We start from the raw sequence: 21353 nt of genomic DNA on the forward strand, positions 1-21353 counted from the left end.
AGAAATAACTCTTAAAAAATTCGTTTGGTTAAAAAGGCTTAAAGCATTTAGACTGAGGGAAAAAACTAAAAGCTAATTGAACTCACGTTTGAGAAAAAGCTCATAATTTTTTGTCATTTTTATTTATTTATTTTAACAGTTTTAACTATTATGTCAAACACATAAATACATATGAAAACTAGAAGCTCCAAGCTACAAGCTACAAGTTACCAGGTAATAGCTACAAGCTACAAGCTACTTTGGGCAAACATACCCACCACCTACGTAAATTTAAATTTAAAGCGTATAACATACTTCAGTGATAGCCAGATTTATAAGTTATTGAATTTTACCACCGCGTTTCTAGTCAAGTGGTATCCCCATTCATTGTGTTTGGGGTTTAGGTTAAGGTCGTAAGTTCGAGCGTCACTTAGCTCACTCAATTAATCTGCTTGAAATATCGAGCTCCAATTGACCTCGAGGGGGTTTTCTCCTAGTTCCATTCAGGATTCAAACTCGATCCACCTGCCACTCGAGATGGTTTGAGGATCGAGTTTCTGCAATGCGATTCGTGTTTCCTTCCGAAAGTGCGTGCGTGCATGGGAAATGATCGCGAAGGTGGTTAATACCCCTCTAGGTGATGCCGACAACTTGCCTCCTTTCAAAGAACAAAATAAAAAATAAGTTATTGAATTTTTTGGTGCACATTAGGTTCATTTGCGTTAACTACTTTTTCCTACATTTATCAACAACGAGTTAAAAAAAACCCGTGAGTATATTTGTTAATTATATGTTGTTAAGAAAAGGAATGTGATTTTACCGATATATTTATATTTTTTGTTATAACGCAGCCTAAGCTTTTAAATCAAAGCTTCGGAAGCTGAGATAAAGTGTCTGAAAGAGAAAGAAGAACTTAATAAACCAAACTGACGAAAATAGAATCAAATATGAGAAATAAGGGAGTGACATGCTTACAATACCGAAGTAACGTAGCAGCTCACCATCCTAAAAATCATCAATTCATCCTCCATGATCCCAACATATAGATGTACTCATTCTTTATTAACGGGCTATAGGCCCAATTGTCAAATTTTCGGCCCAATTGTCAAATGTTCGGCCTAATAGTAAACAAATCATTAGCCCATTACTGGAAACCGTATATATGAAACCCTAAATCATACCAGTTGGCTTTTGCGCACAGGGTTCTTCATTGCAATATTTTTGCTTCTCAATTTACAGGTCTGTAGCTCTCGTTTCTGTTTATTCCTAATCAGTTATACACAATTATGCAAACACATGAGTGTTTGCGTATGTTAATTTGTGATTTGTGTATATTGTGCGTTACATCTCTTTAGGTTAGGGTTTATATTTGAAGCTCATCTATATTTCATTTAATGAAATTAATTTGTGATTAATTTCTCCCTTTTTAAAATTCATTATTAACATATGAAGTACAGAAGAAATTAGGGCTATTATATCATTTCCTAAATAATCTGCAATATCGCCCCGAACTTACTTAAGTGTCGGTAAGTTTGCTTATTAAGTCATAATTATTTTCTATTAGTGCTATTTAATTTCTGTAAAAAAATGTTTCACTTATGTAGTTAAACTTGATATTGTACAATTGTATTTTATTTGAAGTTTTTATGCAGGATAGATATATCAGGTATTTATCTTAAGAATATTGTGCTAGTTAGATTATTGTTTGATGAAAAGTTGTTTCTTTAGTAGGATCCCTATATATGTTTTATGAAATGTTAAATTAAGGTTATGTGAATAAACAGATTTTGGTTGTTCTGCAGTAATCAATCAATGGCAGTCCCTAAGCTTGATAAGAAGATTATCAAAAAGCGGGTCAAGAAGTTCAAGAGGCCCCAAAGCGACTGGAAAATATGTGTCAAGGTAGTTACTTGTTCATGTTTTATTAGTGTAAATGCTAAATGAATAAGAGTGGATTGAAACTTTAACGTTGTGTGCTATTTTTACAGGAAAACTGGCGCAGGCCAAAGGGTATTGATTCGCGTGTTAGGCGAAAGTTTAAAGGTGTCACTCTTATGCCCAACATTGGTTATGGCTCAGACAAGAAGACCCGCCACTTTTTGCCAAATGGTTTCAAGAAGTTCGTTGTGCACAATGCCAAAGAGTTGGAAGTTCTCATGATGCACAACCGGTACAACAAGTTTTTACCAATATATGCATTACTTTTATATCATATATAAATAAATGATGATAATGATAATGATTAACTTGAACCTAATAAAATTCAGGACATACTGTGCTGAGATAGCACACAATGTTTCTACACGCAAAAGGAAGGATATTGTTGAGCGTGCGGCTCAATTGGATGTGGTTGTTACCAACAAGTTAGCCAGGCTTCGCAGCCAGGAAGACGAATAGGCTTGAATTCCCTTACCCGCAGTTTCATTTTCGAATTCTAGCATACTTTATGTTCGCGTAGTTTTATTATCAGAAGCTTTATTCGATTGTGATGCTTATGAAGTGGTTTTATTAAATTAAAGATTTCTTATAAGAATGCATGCATATTTACTAAATGCTATGAATCTTTTCTACATGCGGTGATCTTTCATATTGCTTGCCACAGCGCTTTATTGTCTGTAGAATCAACGAAGCCTTGATATCCGTGTGCTACGCGATTCTTTGTTGGCTTGTACTTGACGCTTTAAATTCAGTACTCTTGTATCTCTTTGTTGAAAGATGCTTACTGATTGCTTCATGGTGCATTTGCTACATCTACCTTGTAGTAAATTTTGTTAAAATCTAACTTTTTAGTAGGATTTTCACTTCTAATGATCTCTTTAATGCAATTTTCGACCTCCATTGTTTCTCCCGTAAGTCTCTTTATGCAAAACCCTAAAGAATTCAAGTGAAGAATTGTTTTCTCCTTGCACTCTGCATCTCCTTGAATCTTGTCTGTAACTTCAATTGAAACACACATCGTCTCCAAAGTTTGTTGATTTCCTGCTTCCAAATCCTTTGATCCTTCTGTTTCTTGTAACTTGTCTTCATTTTCGTCAATAGATTTCACCAAAACAATGTTCTGTAAACGTTTGACACATGGGCTCGTGTTCTCCTTCAACATCCCCAAATTGCCATTGATATGTTCTTGAAGCTCTTTCAAAACCCCGTTATTGCATCGTGTTATAAACTCCATGTTATAGATCGTAAGTTGCATCAAATCGACCATATTTGATATTCTTTCTTGCACGCGAAAGTAGTTAGAAGCCTGAAAAGGTAGAAACCAGAAGCTAGGCTCTAACGACGCATCTTTGATCAAGTTCTTGAAGTTTCGTATATCGTCTTTCAATCTTTCGATATTTTCTCTCATCGAAGGAAAATTTGGAGCCATGTTATCTTTATGACTTGCTACTCGGTGTAAGCATTCGTCTAAAGTCACCAAGCATCGAGACAACTGACGCTTGACCAAAGTTCGTTTGCTTATGGGTCGAAGGACGATTTCCATTAAGACCATACAAAAAAGCCCGATTGAAACTTCGGTTAGTCTCGCAATAGCGAACTCCTTTGGCGGGCCATAGTTTTTTCGACCAAGTATCAAAAGTGCTCCGATAACAGCTGATATGCCACCGCTTTCGCCCAACATTTTACTATGATGTAACATGCTTGTGAACACGATCCACGGTAGAAGAATAATGAACCTGATTTCGGCAACTTGGTTTAACAGACAACTACCTAGGACCCCGTATACTGTCCCGATTGCTGTACCTTGCACTCGAGCATTTGCAACCGTGAAAATCGGTAAATCTCCTTCTACGAAACTAATTGCAATAGTAAGCCCCGACCAATACCCGTTCTTTTTATCGAAGAACATGCCAAGAAGCACGGCTAGACCTAACGATATCGAGCACTTTAAAGCGAATATGACTCGCTTTGAACTCGATTGAGTCTCATTCGGGCTAATTATAGATTCTTCTGTTGTATTAACCTTTTGACTATCGAGTGATTCGGTCCTAGGGTTCATGTTTGTGTTGTTTACAAGTAGTTCAAAGCAAGATAAGAAGAAAAAAGCCGGTAGGTCTTTGTGGGTAGTCGAAATGTTTGTGAGTGTGTGTAACGACTTGTCAAATAGTTCATCTTTTCTTTCGGGAACGGTCATTGCATCATCAAACGGTACGAGACACCTAGCGTGATCAAGCTTTAGCGTTTGTTGGATTCGTGTGCTTTGTAAGACGGTTTTTAACTCTTCGTTGATTATATCAAGCGGAAATGAACGAACGTCAGATAACGCCATTTTCATCCCTCGAATTGGCGTTTCTATGTCGTTTACTCTGTCTCCCATCTTCTTAAAGTCCCGTACATGATATTTTTCCCACTTCACACCTTCCTGTTAACAATAAAAGGAAATATCAGTAATATATTCATTAAAATATACAGTTAAAATCAGAGTCTCCCTTAAAAAAAAATTTCTTTCTAGGTTGATCTTTTTACAACAAGTTTTAATTTCGTGGTTACCTGAATAAAGTTGATGTGATCAAGAAGCTTGTTTGCTGATTTGGTGATCGGTTCAGCTTGAGAAATGAGATCGTCTGCTGTTGCTTTGTCATCGCTTAAGAAAGCTTTCATATAAAGACTGCTTCGTTTTGATGCGTTTTCAGTATAAACTTGGAATTGCTTTTTTACCTGCAAGCATAAGAAAATAAATTTACTTATCTTGAACCTAGATCATTTACAGTTTTTAACATGTTAATTTTACAACTATACTTATAATTGTAACTATTATTACTCCGTATAATATAATGATTAACTTTTTAATTAAGAAAATTCTTGTAATAATCAAACAATCAGTTTCAAATGGTGAATCTACATACCAAATTGTTGTGTAGATTTACTGTTTTATTGACTTCATTAAAAATTTCCAATGTATAAATCAAAATTAAGAGATACTCAGATATTAAGACCGGCCTCGTACTATTTTTTTATCTGTAAAAGTATAAAAATTGACCCTTTTTTAAAATTTAACAACGACCCTTTTCTTCTAAATATATATACTGTATGTAACGTTGTAACATCATTATTTATTTGTTTATCAGTTATTCGTGCAACAAGTTAACTACAAGATACAAAAATTCACTAAGATATCAATTCTGTCAACTATGACACATGAATTAAATACACAAAAAATTAATTAGTACGTTGAAAATGAATAAACGATTATTATAAAAAAAAATTAAAATTAAAATAAGCCAAATGGAAGTTGTCCACACATACCTCATTTACAGCTAGCCTAGGGTATGGTAGAATCAAAGCTAGGACCGAAGCAGACACCCCAAGAGCCGTGCATGCTGCAATATGAACCGGATGGGTCACGGGCCCTGCATTCGGGCCACGAACCACCGCACCCACATAGATAATCACAAGTTGTGCAAACGCAATTCGTTTAGTTAGTAATGGAAGGAACTCTGGCACTGCAACTAAAAACGAACTGATAGCCACAGCGACAGAAGCACCAACCTCCGTGAATTGATCCGGGCCCACGGTCCAAAGACATAAGACCGTGGAAGGAACCACTAACACGGTTGCAACAAATGCATACCATGATCCTCTTAACGCGGTGCCTAGTGTTGCATCGGATACAATTAGTATAGCGGTTACATAAGCCACCGAAGGGTATTGGATTTGGTGACGAACTTGTTCTGGTCCATATAACGCAGTGCAACCGATTATGGTGCATGCTATGGCAGTCCTAAAGGCGGATCCAAGTCTTTCGCGCCATATAGCTCCTGCATGGGACTCTGCTACACTTTTGAGTCCCATTTTATTGAAAGGGTTGGGGCTTGAAATTGATTAAAAATGTGTGTTTTGAAGGAACCTTAGTTTTGGGAGAATTTTGAGTATGGTTTAGATGTAAGACATATGTATTTGGTTCATTTGATATCTTGCAAGGTGGTTTTGTAGGGGAAAAAAGCGAGGGGCATTACTATGTTGTGGTCCTACGTGTGGGACAAATTTTCATTAGTAGTAGAGAAGAGGACTATTACGTAGTAGTATTATAATATGATTAGTTTATTTATATACTTATATTTATACTATTATTATTATAGTACTCCGTATATAGTATACTATACAGTATATAGTATAGTATAGTATAGTATAGTATAGTATAGTATAGTATAGTATAGTATAGTATAGTATAGTATAGTATAGTATAGTATAGTATAGTATAGTATAATGTAATAATAATGTATGTATTGTATATTATTATTATTATTATTATTATTATTATTATTATTATTATTATTATTATACTATATTGTAAATTGTAATGTAATAAATATATCGTATGTACTGTATATATGCACTCGGATTGGTTATATAGTAAAATATATAACATCATTGGTAAAATTAATAAATAAAGATTTAGAGAAGCTGCCACGTGAGAATTTTTGAATGATTAAAATAAAATTATACTATCTCCTTGGCCGGAGTAGTACAAAGGATTTTGAACAGAATATTTTTTTCCGTACGTGACAATCATTTTCAAGTCTTGAGGTGGGAGAAGCGGAGCCAGAAATTGTAATTAAAAGAGATTTAGCTTATTGTATTTTGAAAGGTAAACTTAAATATTGAAACAAAATATTTGTTATTTTCAAGCGACTATTATATTTGACGTATAAAAAATGTACATGTTAATGATAGCTTGGATATATGCTTATTCAAATTTGCAATGTATTTTGTATATAGAGTCCTTATAAAAAGATACGCAGAGTAGGACAAACTTTATGATAAAATACGTAGAGTAGCACAAACTTTTTTGATTAAAATGCACTCGAAGTTTAAACATATACATGTTGATGAAAGATATCAATTAACGAGCGTTGAGCGAGTGAGGTGTCCAATAAGCTATAAGAGCGAGCTATATGTATCAAAATTCCAAAGTTAGAGGATGTTGAACACCCACAAGCCTCTCTACCATGGTTGCAAAAATCGGGAGAACTCGGCGAGAACTCGGAATTTCATTCCTGGCGAGAACTCGTTTTGAAATCGGTCAACGACCAAAAATCGGTCGAATCTCCAAAAAATCTGTCAAATCTCGGAAAAATCGGTCAAATCTCAGAAAAATCGGTCAAATCTCGGTAAAATCGGTCAAATCTCGGAAAAAACTCGATAAAATCTCAAAAGTCAACGAAAGTCAACTGCCGATAACTCCCCGAGTTCTCCCCGAGTTCTCCGAGTTCTCGTTTTGGAGACCCTGCCGAGAACTCCCCGAGAACCGATTTCTGCAACCTTGCTCTTTACTAGCTCCGCCTCCGAACGTGGGGATCCGGGACGGGAGGCCATATTCTCGTCCGGAAGATTTGACCCGGACCCAAAAATATGTTTAATCATTGCTACTTTTTAACCAAACTAAAACACGACTTTTGAAACATCAAGTTAACTCGTAACCTTTTTTGACACTTTCTCGGACCACCTAAAAATATATGGTTTATGAGTAGGGTTGTGCATGGTCCATACCCGGACCGGACCAGACAATACCCGGACCGGACCGAAACCCAATTTTTTATGAAAATAGGAACCGAGGACCGGACCATTTAAATACGGTTCGGTTCGGTCCGGTTCTAACTTCGGTCCAATTGGTTCGGGTAAAAACCTGACCCATATATATAATTTTGAAAAAATGTTATATATATTATTTCATTCCATTATTTATAACGCACTTCATATAATTATCAATATATGTCATGCACAAATGAAAAAACATAATCATATAAATAAACCAATCCAAGTTCAAAATCAAAGTACTAAATGAAACTTCAAATAATACCAAATTATCAAAGACTCAAAGTACTAAAGAGAGGATGATGATTGATAAGAACACAAACTAAACCTTTGGGTATATAATTCACAGCCTATCATTTACCATACGAACTATGATAGCGTATATATATATATATATATATATATATATATATATATATATATATATATATATATATATATATATATAAACAACCTTATAGAGTTTATCAGATACGAATTGTAATCCATTATTTGCTTTGGCTCCAAGATATGGTAGGATAACTAAAATTCCTATTATTATTTAGATATTGTTTACATAGTTATCATGTATTGTATTTTAGTATATATGTAACTTAATATCTATAAGATTATTGCCATAATAAATATGTATATTAGTAAAAAGGATATATTATCAGTACATAATATATGTTGGCCACAAAGATATATGTTTTCTCGGTTCGGTCCAGACCAATGGTCTTTTCGGGTTTGGCCCGGACCGGACCGAAACCCGAAATAATCAAGATATATGGACCAAGGACCGGACCAAATATTCTCGGTTATTTAGGTTTTGGTTCGGTTCCTCCTCGGTCCTCGGTTTTTTTCGGTCCCACCCGGACCATGCACACCCCTATTTATGAGGTCTAAATTTCAAACTTTGTTAGCAAGACATCTTTGAGTGAGTGAATATGACAAAATGATTGAAAATTATTTAATCTAATCATTTATTTTGTATACATCTTACTAAAAATATTACATGTTTGTCTAGTTGTATCGATCATGGCCATTTCACTCGTTACCTTAATAACATATTATGATCGTTACTTTTGAGGTTAAAATGAAATTTATTTGACTTTGAAAAGTCACGGTTAATAGAACAAATGAAAAAGTTGACTAGTTATAAGTGAATCCAATTTGATAGGAACAGACTGCAACTTTTTTTATGCTAGTATTCCATTTCTTGTATCCAAATAACGTGAAATACAAGAAAATTTGCACTTTTTATTTGTATTACATTTTCATTTTCATGACTAGCTAGGTACGTTCAGATATAAAATCAATTATTAGAAACAGATTTTTTTGTTATATAAGTACCATTTTCTAGATTTTTTAAATTTCCGTGCAATAACGGGCAAATTAATGAAATCAGTATTTCATTTTCATATTAAGTTATGTCATGTCATACTTCATAAAAGTTGATTAACAGAATTAGATAACAGATAGATTTTATACATATACTCGAATTTTCAGGAAGTATCTACATGGTTACCATTTTTTATTCTTCAGGTGTTCTATATTATACCTTAATGAAATAAATATAGATAAAAATGTAAAGAAAATATAGTTAAACTTAACTCATATAAATCTCATCAGTTAAATTAGTGTCTATATAAATAAATTTTGCACTAAATGCTAGAGACTAGATTTTTCTTTACACTGAAGAAGGGTAGTCCTGTGACTCTCTAAGGATACTTTGTACTCAATTGTTAACTAACTCGTTGCTAGTTTTTTTAATAAAACTTTAGGTGTTAAAGTAAAATTCTTGTTTCCTTGCAGAATAAACTATTTTCGAGATTTAAAATGTTACGCAGCCAAATTTTCCGGGAAAACATGTTTAGACCCATAGATTGCCAAGTTGAAGGGCGTAACAGGTGTTCAAAATTATATATATAATAATTTTTTATCTTTTACTATAGATTAGATTAGATTTGATTATTGGAATTAGAGATTAGACATGATCTCTAAAAGGAAGACATCATACTTAGAATTTATAGAATTTAATGATACGCTATTCGGCTAGCGTACAAAAACTCAATAGAAAAGCATATTCGAATGAAGAACCGTTCACATAAAGGTGAATAAAAGCTATAAAAATCATAAGTTTGACGATAGCGGACAACGGATAGAAGATACAAGATGAGTTTATGCATAGCTTATGCATAATTACGGTCATTACGTATTCAAAGTAAATACAATACCATATACATTCATTGAATCGTTGTTTCGCACACGTTATAATAAACACTGATATTGAACGTTGAATTCTTACTTTGTATTGATAAGTAAGTTTTTCACTTAAGATCATACAATAGATGTATTTAAGGTTAGTTAAAAGTTATACTTAGAATATATTTGATGTGTAAGTGTAAGAACTTTAAATTTGTGTTGTAGTTAATGTGTTAGTGGCTTGCCTCTCTTAGCGAGAGATCAGGAGTTTGACTCCCGTGGGGTGCAGCATTGCACACAAGGTTGTCCCTTAATCCTTGAATTCAAGGGTGCCTTCCGCACATCGCGTTGCGGTACAGTGGCGGAGGGGGGTTTTACCGCCCATGCCCTCAGATTGGGCTGAGTTTCCTCCTAGGTAGCAGTTGGGGGCGGGTTATGCAACTGCAGGAGATGAACGCGTGGGTAGTTTAGTCCACTCTGGATGATCCCTAGCTGCCGTTAAAAAATATTTGTAGGAACTTTTCTTTTTTGTTATGGATAATTGTTTGAAAATGCATCGAACTTTCACCATATTCCTATTGTATCCATCAAACTTTTAAATCTTCTATTGTATGTATTCAACTATTTAAATTGTTCTATTTTACGTATTTAACATGTCAACTTCAAGTAATCTGCTAGACAAAATTACATCATTGGTCCCTCATGCTTGTCATATATTACATGCTAGTCATTTATGTTTTTTTTGCCGTCATTAGTACCACATGTTTGTTCTAGTCTTTGATCATCTTCATCTCATCTCGTCTCATCATCATCTCGTCTCATCATCATCTCTAAAACTAAAACTCAAACAAATCTGAGATTCATATTCCAAATCAAATTCACCAATAAATATTCACTTGTAAGTCAACAACTTTGATCGAAAAGTAACAGGAATTAACATCTCTTTTCGAAGCACATATTATTCATCCATCTACACATATGAAATTATCCAAATGAATTTACTATGCAAATCAATTCTAGTTTCAAATCTCACATACTTGTCAAATGTCTTCACTCCTTCAAACAATAAAATAGGTCACTGCCTGCTTGAAAATCAATATATCCCCGATATTTAATTTAACCACCAAACACACCTAAACTCTAACAATCGTCAGAATTTCATCTCAAACTTTATCACTGTCATTTTTCAGATCCGTCATGTTATTTAGTTGAACATTGTGTACATGAGAAACAAGATGAGCAAATGACCACCACCACCATTCGACACTTTCAGATTGGCGTTTTCAGCAACCAGCATTGCCACCATATTCGACACTCTTAGATCTACGAAACCTGGTTTCAATTGCGTTTTCAATTGCGTTTTTAGTCGAAATCTCATATCAACGGTTTCAATCGCTTTTTTGATCGGCGTATACATGTGAAATCTCTTGGGTTCCAATCTAGGTACGATGATTGGTTCCAATCGAGGTACGGCGGTTGTTACAGGAAGACGATGTACAATTGTTCCTTCTCAAGTTCATTTCATTTCATTCATTTGCTTTTAATTGTTTTTGAGTTTTCGACGTCGATCATGTTTGTTACGGATTCTTAGCATGTTATGAGTACTTGATATGTTGAGTAGGGATTTTTTAGTTAGATGTCACATTCCATTTTGATTGAATCGGATATTCGATTTTGAATAACAGAATTAATATATTTGTAGGTTTAGTGCTTCTGAATGGAACTTCATTATAGTGTCTATGTTGGTTGAATGTTCCGATTTGGTGTTTTATTTGAGTGATTCTTGAAGATGAAGATGTTCTTGATAATGATGAAGGGATTCAAGAGAATGGTAGGATGTAATAAGACTTAACGGAAAAAATTAACGGACATTAAGTCGAGGGACCAACCATGAACTTTTTATACATATTAACTGGATACCAAATGTTCAAGTTACTTAATGCATATAATAGAACAATTTCAAAAGTTGAATGCATACAATAGAAGATCTGAAAATTTGATGCATACAATTGGAATATACTGAAAGTTCGATGCATTTTCAATCAATTTTCTCTTTTTGTTATACCTTAGAATATATTTATTGTGTGTATACTAGAATGTTAAATTTATACATAATACTACAATTCACCATTTTTGTTTGTCACATGTGCTTATCATATGGAGTATTGATACACTCGGATTACTAACAAGAAACTTTAATAAAGTGTTGCACGTTCTATTAATCTCATCTCTAATACCATAAGAAGTAAGTACTATTTGGTGTGTATGTTGATGTATAATGATTGACATACCAAAATGATGAAAATAACACCTATAGAAGAATATTAAAAAATTCAACAACCAAAGTGTTATGATCCACGAATAAATCATGTGGATGCAGAATAAGTTGATGAAGCAAGAGGGAATTGAATTGATTGTACATATAATCGCCGTATGAATAAGGGAATACATAAATGCATTATACGATGGATTTAGATTTGGATGAACGATAATGGTACATCCATCATTGTAGGTGGCATCATGTTATGGACTTCATTTATTCCATTCTCTCTAATTCAATTATAAACCCTAATTTTGTGTGGTTCCAAGTGATAGAAGTTAATGAGGTTTGAACCATTGCCAAATTGGGCTCTAATTATGACTCTATCTAACTTGCTAATGCTGTCCACAAGCTTAAGTATTTTCATCCTCTACAACTTTCGTGTGAATTTAATACGATCAGATCGACCTCGTGTCAAAAACCTTAGTACGAAGATAGATAACATATGGAAATTTATCGAGGTGACTATACATCTGGCGGGCTAGCTTTAATACGATTGGGATGGTTAACCATTACAATAGCTGAATTCGCGCTTAACTTCTAGCCTTAAGTGCTAATTATTTTGTCTATAATTAGTGCGGGAGACATGATCAAAATTTTCTTACTTTCAATGTACTATAGAAAAAAGTAAGGTCTCATTATTAAAATGTTGAAATTTTACTAACTCGAACCGATTCACGCCAGACTACATTCGATCTACTTTATAAAGAAAAATGAAGTAAGGTTGTATTTTCAAAATGTTGAAATTCCACTAACTCCAACCGATTCCCGCCATACTATTGTTCAATCCGTGTTCAACTAACGTGCAACTCATATAGTCTTCCAACCCGGATTATCAAACAACGTTATACAAGAGATTTTTGTAACTATGTTGCGTCTGTTTAGAAAAGCGACACCGAATTATAACAAACCGCTAGTAATATTTGAAATAAAAACAATAAAGGAACATCAAGATTTAACGTGGAAAACCCCAATAGGGTAAAAACCACGGGCAAGGAAAGAAACGTTTCACTAATAAGAATAATAGGAATTACACTTCTCACTAATTACAAGGATAAGCACCAATCTTTATATCTCTTGTGATTAGGAGATTAACACTCACTAACTCTCTATAGACTCTTTTAGTATACAAGAACACTTGTGATTTTTGGGATGAAGAATAAGCTTGCAAGAAGGCCTATTTATACTAAAACAAGATGGGGTTGGTGAATTGTGAATGCATTTACTTGTTAGGTGAAATATGCAAGTAGTCAAATTTGCCATCTCAAATTGTAGGCTTACGTATCCAACTTCATATTCTTGTTTGACTAGTGTGCCACCTTCTAGACTATTATTATTTCAACAATCTCCCACTTGAAGATTTGATTGAAGCTCAATCAATCTTCACACGATAATCCTTCCTTGCCAATAATGTTGCTTATGTCTCTGCTAGGCCGCACGAGGAACGACACCAAATAAACTTGTCACGATTGATTGACTTTGTTAGAAAATCAGCCACATTATTATCATTATGAATTTTCTGCACATCCACGGTTCCTTCTTCCACTTTCTCACGAACGAAGTGATACTGAACTCGTATATGCTTTGTCTTTGAATGAAATGCCGGATTCCTTGCAAGATGCAAGGCACTCTGGTTGTCACAAAATAGAGTGATATTCTCTTGTTTGTGCCCGAGTTCCTCCAACAACATCTTCAACCATACCGCCTCTTTAGTAGCTTGAGTAGCTGTAACATATTCTGCCTCTGTTGTTGACGTGGCCACAACTGACTGCGGTTTTGAAACCCAGCTTACTATTCCACCACAAAGTGTGAAAACATATGCAGTGGTAGATTTACTTTTATCGATATCACCTGCATAATCTGAATCAACATACCCTTTGACAATAAATTTCGGTTCCCCATAACATAATGCAACATCTAAGGTTCCCTTGATGTATTTAAGGATCCTCTTTACCGCATTCCAATGCTCTTTACCAGGATTCGCCATGTACCAACTAACTACTCCCACTGCATGTGCAATGTCTGGTCTTGTACATATTATTGCGAACATTAAACTTCCCACTGCTAATGCGTACGGTATTTGAGACATCTCCTTCCTCTCGTCTTCACTGCTAGGACACATAACGGAAGATAACTTGAGATTAGTAGGAAGTGGGGTTGAGATTGGCTTACTATCTTGCATATTGAAACGCTCCAAGATTTTCCTCAAATAATTCTTTTGAGAAAGCCAAATCTTCCAATTATCTCTGTCTCGGTGAATTTGCATCCCTAGAATCTTGTTTGCGGCACCCAAGTCTTTCATTTCAAACTCCCTAGCCAATTGAGCCTTCAGCTTATTAATACGATCTTTGTTAGGGCCTGCAACCAACATGTCGTCTACATATAACAGCAAAATGACAAAATCATTGTCCCCAAACCTCTTGAAATATGCACAAGGGTCTGCATAAAGTCTGTTATATTCAAGGCTCATTATGAAAGAATCAAATCTCTTGTACCAACATCTCGGCGCCTGTTTGAGACCATACAGAGATTTCTTTAACCTGCAAACCAAGTTCTTTTTTTCTTGTAGTTCAAAACCTTCTGGTTGAAGCATATAAATTTCTTCTTCAAGATTTCCATGAAGAAATGTAGTTTTCACATCTAACTGCTCTAGATGCAAATCAAATGTAGCACACATCGCTAGAACTACTCGAATTGTTGTAAGTCGAACCACAGGAGAAAATATTTCATTGAAGTCCGTACCTTCTTTCTGAGCATATCCTTTAACCACCAGTCTTGCACGATACCGCTCCACTTGATCATCGCCATTTCGCTTGATCTTATACACCCATTTATTTCCAATAGGTTTTCTACCTTTCGGCAATGGCACAAGTTCCCATGTTTTATTTTTATGAAGAGCTTCAATTTCTTCCTGCATAGCCGTCATCCACTGAGATGCATCTGAATGATTCAGTGCCTCGCGAAGAGTTGTTGGCTCTCCTTCCTCTGTTAGAAGATAATATGCAACATTGCTTTCCATAATATAATCCGAGTGCCACCCTGGACGTTTTCGTTCCCGATTAGAAATACGAGTTGCTGGAGCTTCATCAACGACTACTTGATTTTCATCGTGCTCTGGTACTGCTTCAGAAGAATCTTTATGAAATTCATTTCCAACCTGTATCAGTGTAGTTTCTTTTGAAGTGCTAACATCTTCAAGATCTTTGTCTTCTGTAAAGACAACATCTCTGTTGATGACTACTTTGTGGGCAGTGGGGTCCCACAAGCGATACCCCTTAACTCCATCAGCATACCCCAAGAACAAACACTTTATGGACTTCGGATCCAACTTTGTCGTTTCTTGAGAATTGTACATTACGTACACAGGACTTCCAAATACATGAAGGTCAGAATAATTAACTTGTTTTCCAGTCCACATTTCCATCGGCGATTTCAACTCAATTGCAGTTGATGGTGACCGATTTATCACGTAACAGGCAGTACTTACTGCTTCTGCCCAGAATGATTTTCCCAATCTTGCAGTTGCCAACATCGCCCTTGTTCTATCTAACAAGGTTCTGTTCATCCGCTCTGCCACTCCGTTTTGTTGAGGAGTGTATGAAATGTCCCGTTCTTATTGATTAAAAACGTTCCATATTAATTGATTTCGTTGCGAGGTTTTGACCTCTATATGAGACGTTTTTCAAAGACTGCATTCATTTTAAAACAAACCATAACCTTTATTTCATCAATAAAGGTTTAAAAAGCTTTACGTAGATTATCAAATAATGATAATCTAAAATATCCTGTTTACACACGACCATTACATAATGGTTTACAATACAAATATGTTACAACAAAATAAGTTTCTTGAATGCAGTTTTTACACAATATCATACAAGCATGGACTCCAAATCTCGTCCTTATTTAAGTATGCGACAGCGGAAGCTCTTAATAATCACCTGAGAATAAACATGCTTAAAAACGTCAACAAAAATGTTGGTGAGTTATAGGTTTAACCTATATATATCAAATCATAATAATAGACCACAAGATTTCATATTTCAATACACATCCCATACATAGAGATAAAAATCATTCATATGGTGAACACCTGGTAACCGACATTAACAAGATGCATATATAAGAATATCCCCATCATTCCGGGACACCCTTCGGATATGATATAAATTTTGAAGTACTAAAGCATCCGGTACTTTGGATGGGGCTTGTTGGGCCCGATAGATCTATCTTTAGGATTCGCGTCAATTAGGGTGTCTGTTCCCTAATTCTTAGATTACCAGACTTAATAAAAAGGGGCATATTCGATTTCGATAATTCAACCATAGAATGTAGTTTCACGTACTTGTGTCTATTTTGTAAATCATTTATAAAACCTGCATGTATTCTCATCCCAAAAATATTAGATTTTAAAAGTGGGACTATAACTCACTTTCACAGATTTTTACTTCGTCGGGAAGTAAGACTTGGCCACTGGTTGATTCACGAACCTATAACAATATATACATATATATCAAAGTATGTTCAAAATATATTTACAACACTTTTAATATATTTTGATGTTTTAAGTTTATTAAGTCAGCTGTCCTCGTTAGTAACCTACAACTAGTTGTCCACAGTTAGATGTACAGAAATAAATCGATAAATATTATCTTGAATCAATCCACGACCCAGTGTATACGTATCTCAGTATTGATCATAACTCAAACTATATATATTTTGGAATCAACCTCAACCCTGTATAGCTAACTCCAACATTCACATATAGAGTGTCTATGGTTGTTCCGAAATATATATAGATGTGTTGACATGATAGGTCAAAACATTGTATACGTGTCTATGGTATCTCAAGATTACATAATATACAATACAAGTTGATTAAGTTATGGTTGGAATAGATTTGTTACCAATTTTCACGTAGCTAAAATGAGAAAAATTATCCAATCTTGTTTTACCCATAACTTCTTCATTTTAAATCTGTTTTGAGTGAATCAAATTGCTATGGTTTCATATTGAACTCTATTTTATGAATCTAAACAGAAAAAGTATAGGTTTATAGTCGGAAAAAATAAGTTACAAGTAATTTTTGTAAAGGTAGTCATTTCAGTCGAAAGAACGACGTCTAGATGACCATTTTAAAAAAACATACTTTCACTTTGAGTTTAACCATAATTTTTGGATATAGTTTCATGTTCATAATAAAAATCATTTTCTCAGAATAACAACTTTTAAATCAAAGTTTATCATAGTTTTTAATTAACTAACCCAAAACAGCCCGCGGTGTTACTACGACGGCGTAAATCCAGTTTTACGGTGTTTTTCGTGTTTCCAGGTTTTAAATCATTAAGTTAGCATATCATATAGATATAGAACATGTGTTTAGTTGATTTTAAAAGTCAAGTTAGAAGGATTAACTTTTGTTTGCGAACAAGTTTAGAATTAACTAAACTATGTTCTAGTGATTACAAGTTTAAACCTTCGAATAAGATAGCTTTATATGTATGAATCGAATGATGTTATGAACATCATTACTACCTTAAGTTCCTTGGATAAACCTACTGGAAAAGAGAAAAATGGATCTAGCTTCAATGGATCCTTGGATGGCTCGAAGTTCTTGAAGCAGAATCATGACACGAAAACAAGTTCAAGTAAGATCATCACTTGAAATAAGATTGTTATAGTTATAGAAATTGAACCAAAGTTTGAATATGATTATTACCTTGTATTAGAATGATAACCTACTGTAAGAAATAAAGATTTCTTGAGGTTGGATGATCACCTTACAAGATTGGAAGTGAGCTAGCAAACTTGAAAGTATTCTTGATTTTATGAAACTAGAACTTTTGGAATTTATGAAGAACACTTAGAACTTGAAGATAGAACTTGAGAGAGATCAATTAGATGAAGAAAATTTAAGAATGAAAGTGTTTGTAGGTGTTTTTGGTCGTTGGTGTATGGATTAGATATAAAGGATATGAAATTTTGTTTTCATGTAAATAAGTCATGAATGATTACTCATATTTTTGTAATTTTATGAGATATTTCATGCTAGTTGCCAAATGATGGTTCCCACATATGTTAGGTGACTCACATGGGATGCTAAGAGCTGATCATTGGAGTGTATATACTAATAGTACATACATCTAAAAGCTGTGTATTGTACGAGTACGAATACGGGTGCATACGAGTAGAATTGTTGATGAAACTGAACGAGGATGTAATTGTAAGCATTTTTGTTAAGTAGAAGTATTTTGATAAGTGTCTTGAAGTCTTTCAAAAGTGTATGAATACATATTAAAACACTACATGTATATACATTTTAACTGAGTCGTTAAGTCATCGTTAGTCGTTACATGTAAATGTTGTTTTGAAACCTTTAGGTTAACGATCTTGTTAAATGTTGTTAACCCAATGTTTATAATATCAAAAGAGATTTTAAATCATTATATTATCATGATATTATGATGTACGAATATCTCTTAATATGATATATATACATTAAATGTCGTTACAACGATAATCGTTACATATATGTCTCGTTTCAAAATCATTAAGTTAGTAGTCTTGTTTTTACATATGTAGTTCATTGTTAATATACTTAATGATATGTTTACTTATCATAATATCATGTTAACTATATATATAACCATATATATGTCATCATATAGTTTTTACAAGTTTTAACGTTCGTGAATCACCGGTCAACTTGGGTAGTCAATTGTCTATATGAAACCTATTTCAATTAATCAAGTCTTAACAAGTTTGATTGCTTAACATGTTGGAAACATTTAATCATGTAAATATCAATCTCAATTAATATATATAAACATGGAAAAGTTCGGGTCACTACAGTACCTACCCGTTAAATAAATTTCGTCCCGAAATTTTAAGCTGTTGAAGGTGTTGACGAATCTTCTGGAAATAGATGCGCGTATTTCTTCTTCATCTGATCTTCACGCTCCCAGGTGAACTCGGGTCCTCTACGAGCATTCCATCGAACCTTAACAATTGGTATCTTGTTTTGCTTAAGTCTTTTAACCTCACGATCCATTATTTCAACGGGTTCTTCGATGAATTGAAGTTTTTCGTTGATTTGGATTTCATCTAACGGAATAGTGAGATCTTCTTTAGCAAAACATTTCTTCAAATTCGAGACGTGGAAAGTGTTATGTACAGCCGCGAGTTGTTGAGGTAACTCAAGTCGGTAAGCTACTGGTCCGACACGATCAATAATCTTGAATGGTCCAATATACCTTGGATTTAATTTCCCTCTTTTACCAAATCGAACAACGCCTTTCCAAGGTGAAACTTTAAGCATGACCATCTCTCCAATTTCAAATTCTATATCTTTTCTTTTAATGTCAGCGTAGCTCTTTTGTCGACTTTGGGCGGTTTTCAACCGTTGTTGAATTTGGATGATCTTCTCGGTAGTTTCTTGTATAATCTCCGGACCCGTAATCTGTCTATCCCCCACTTCACTCCAACAAATCGGAGACCTGCACTTTCTACCATAAAGTGCTTCAAACGGCGCCATCTCAATGCTTGAATGGTAGCTGTTGTTGTAGGAAAATTCTGCTAATGGTAGATGTCGATCCCAACTGTTTCCGAAATCAATAACACATGCTCGTAGCATGTCTTCAAGCGTTTGTATCGTCCTTTCGCTCTGCCCATCAGTTTGTGGATGATAGGCAGTACTCATGTCTAGACGAGTTCCTAATGCTTGATGTAATGTCTGCCAGAATCTTGAAATAAATCTGCCATCCCTATAAGAGATAATAGAGACTGGTATTCCATGTCTGGAGATGACTTCCTTCAAATACAGTCGTGCTAACTTCTCCATCTTGTCATCTTCTCTTATTGGCAGGAAGTGTGCTGATTTGGTGAGACGATCAACTATTACCCAAATAGTATCAAAACCACTTGCAGTCCTTGGCAATTTAGTGATGAAATCCATGGTAATGTTTTCCCATTTCCATTCCGGGATTTCGGGTTGTTGAAGTAGACCTGATGGTTTCTGATGCTCAGCTTTGACCTTAAAACACGTCAAACATTCTCCTACGTATTTAGCAACATCGGCTTTCATACCCGGCCACCAAAAATATTTCTTGAGATCCTTGTACATCTTCCCCGTTCCAGGATGTATTGAGTATCTGGTTTTATGAGCTTCTCTAAGTACCATTTCTCTCATATCTCCAAATTTTGGTACCCAAATCCTTTCAGCCCTATACCGGGTTCCGTCTTCCCGAATATTAAGATGCTTCTCCGATCCTTTGGGTATTTCATCCTTTAAATTTCCCTCTTTTAAAACTCCTTGTTGCGCCTCCTTTATTTGAGTAGTAAGGTTATTATGAATCATTATATTCATAGATTTTACTCGAATGGGTTCTCTGTCCTTCCTACTCAAGGCATCGGCTACCACATTTGCCTTCCCCGGGTGGTAACGAATCTCAAAGTCGTAATCATTCAATAATTCAATCCACCTACGCTGCCTCATATTCAGTTGTTTCTGATTAAATATGTGTTGAAGACTTTTGTGGTCGGTATATATAATACTTTTGACCCCATATAAGTAGTGCCTCCAAGTCTTTAATGCAAAAACAACCGCGCCTAATTCCAAATCATGCGTCGTATAATTTTGTTCGTGAATCTTCAATTGTCTAGACGCATAAGCAATCACCTTCGTTCGTTGCATTAATACACAACCGAGACCTTGCTTTGATGCGTCACAATAAATCACAAAATCATCATTCCCTTCAGGCAATGACAATATAGGTGCCGTAGTTAGCTTTTTCTTCAATAACTGAAACGCTTTCTCTTGTTCATCATTCCATTCAAATTTCTTCCCTTTATGCGTTAATGCAGTCAAGGGTTTTGCTATTCTGGAAAAGTCTTGGATGAACCTTCTGTAGTAACCAGCTAGTCCTAAAAACTGGCGTATGTGTTTTGGAGTTTTCGGGGTTTCCCACTTTTCAACAGTTTCTATCTTTGCCGGATCCACCTTAATACCTTCTTTGTTCACTATGTGACCGAGGAATTGAACTTCTTCCAACCAAAATGCACACTTTGAAAACTTAGCGTACAATTCTTCCTTCCTCAATACTTCTAACACCTTTCTCAAATGTTCACCGTGTTCTTGGTCATTCTTTGAGTAAATAAGTATGTCATCAATGAAAACAATGACAAACTTGTCAAGGTATGGTCCACACACTCGGTTCATAAGGTCCATGAACACAGCTGGTGCATTAGTTAAACCAAACGGCATGACCATAAACTCGTAATGACCGTAACGTGTTCTGAAAGCAGTCTTTGGAATATCATCTTCTTTCACCCGCATTTG

The 21353-nt window shown here is 34.8% G+C and overlaps 2 protein-coding genes across 2 annotated transcripts; one reads left to right on the forward strand and one right to left on the reverse strand.

Moving 5' to 3' along the window:
- The first annotated feature begins 1177 nt into the window (after positions 1-1177).
- Positions 1178-2551, forward strand: LOC139899145 (large ribosomal subunit protein eL32z-like). Its single transcript, XM_071881976.1, has 4 exons — positions 1178-1218; positions 1782-1881; positions 1968-2149; positions 2247-2551. Exons 2-4 carry the CDS (start codon positions 1792-1794, stop codon positions 2374-2376), a joined length of 402 nt encoding a protein of 133 aa, XP_071738077.1. The 5' UTR covers positions 1178-1218; positions 1782-1791; the 3' UTR covers positions 2377-2551.
- Positions 2438-5853, reverse strand: LOC139899144 (uncharacterized). The gene is made up of 3 exons (XM_071881975.1): positions 5224-5853; positions 4468-4635; positions 2438-4339 (listed from the first exon to the last, which is right to left on the reverse strand). The coding sequence occupies exons 1-3, from the start codon at positions 5767-5769 to the stop codon at positions 2711-2713; spliced, it is 2343 nt and encodes a 780-aa protein (XP_071738076.1). The 5' UTR covers positions 5770-5853; the 3' UTR covers positions 2438-2710.
- Positions 5854-21353: the final 15500 nt, after the last annotated feature.

Source organism: Rutidosis leptorrhynchoides, chromosome 3 (assembly GCF_046630445.1).
Source record: "Rutidosis leptorrhynchoides isolate AG116_Rl617_1_P2 chromosome 3, CSIRO_AGI_Rlap_v1, whole genome shotgun sequence".
Lineage (NCBI taxonomy): Eukaryota > Viridiplantae > Streptophyta > Magnoliopsida > Asterales > Asteraceae > Rutidosis > Rutidosis leptorrhynchoides.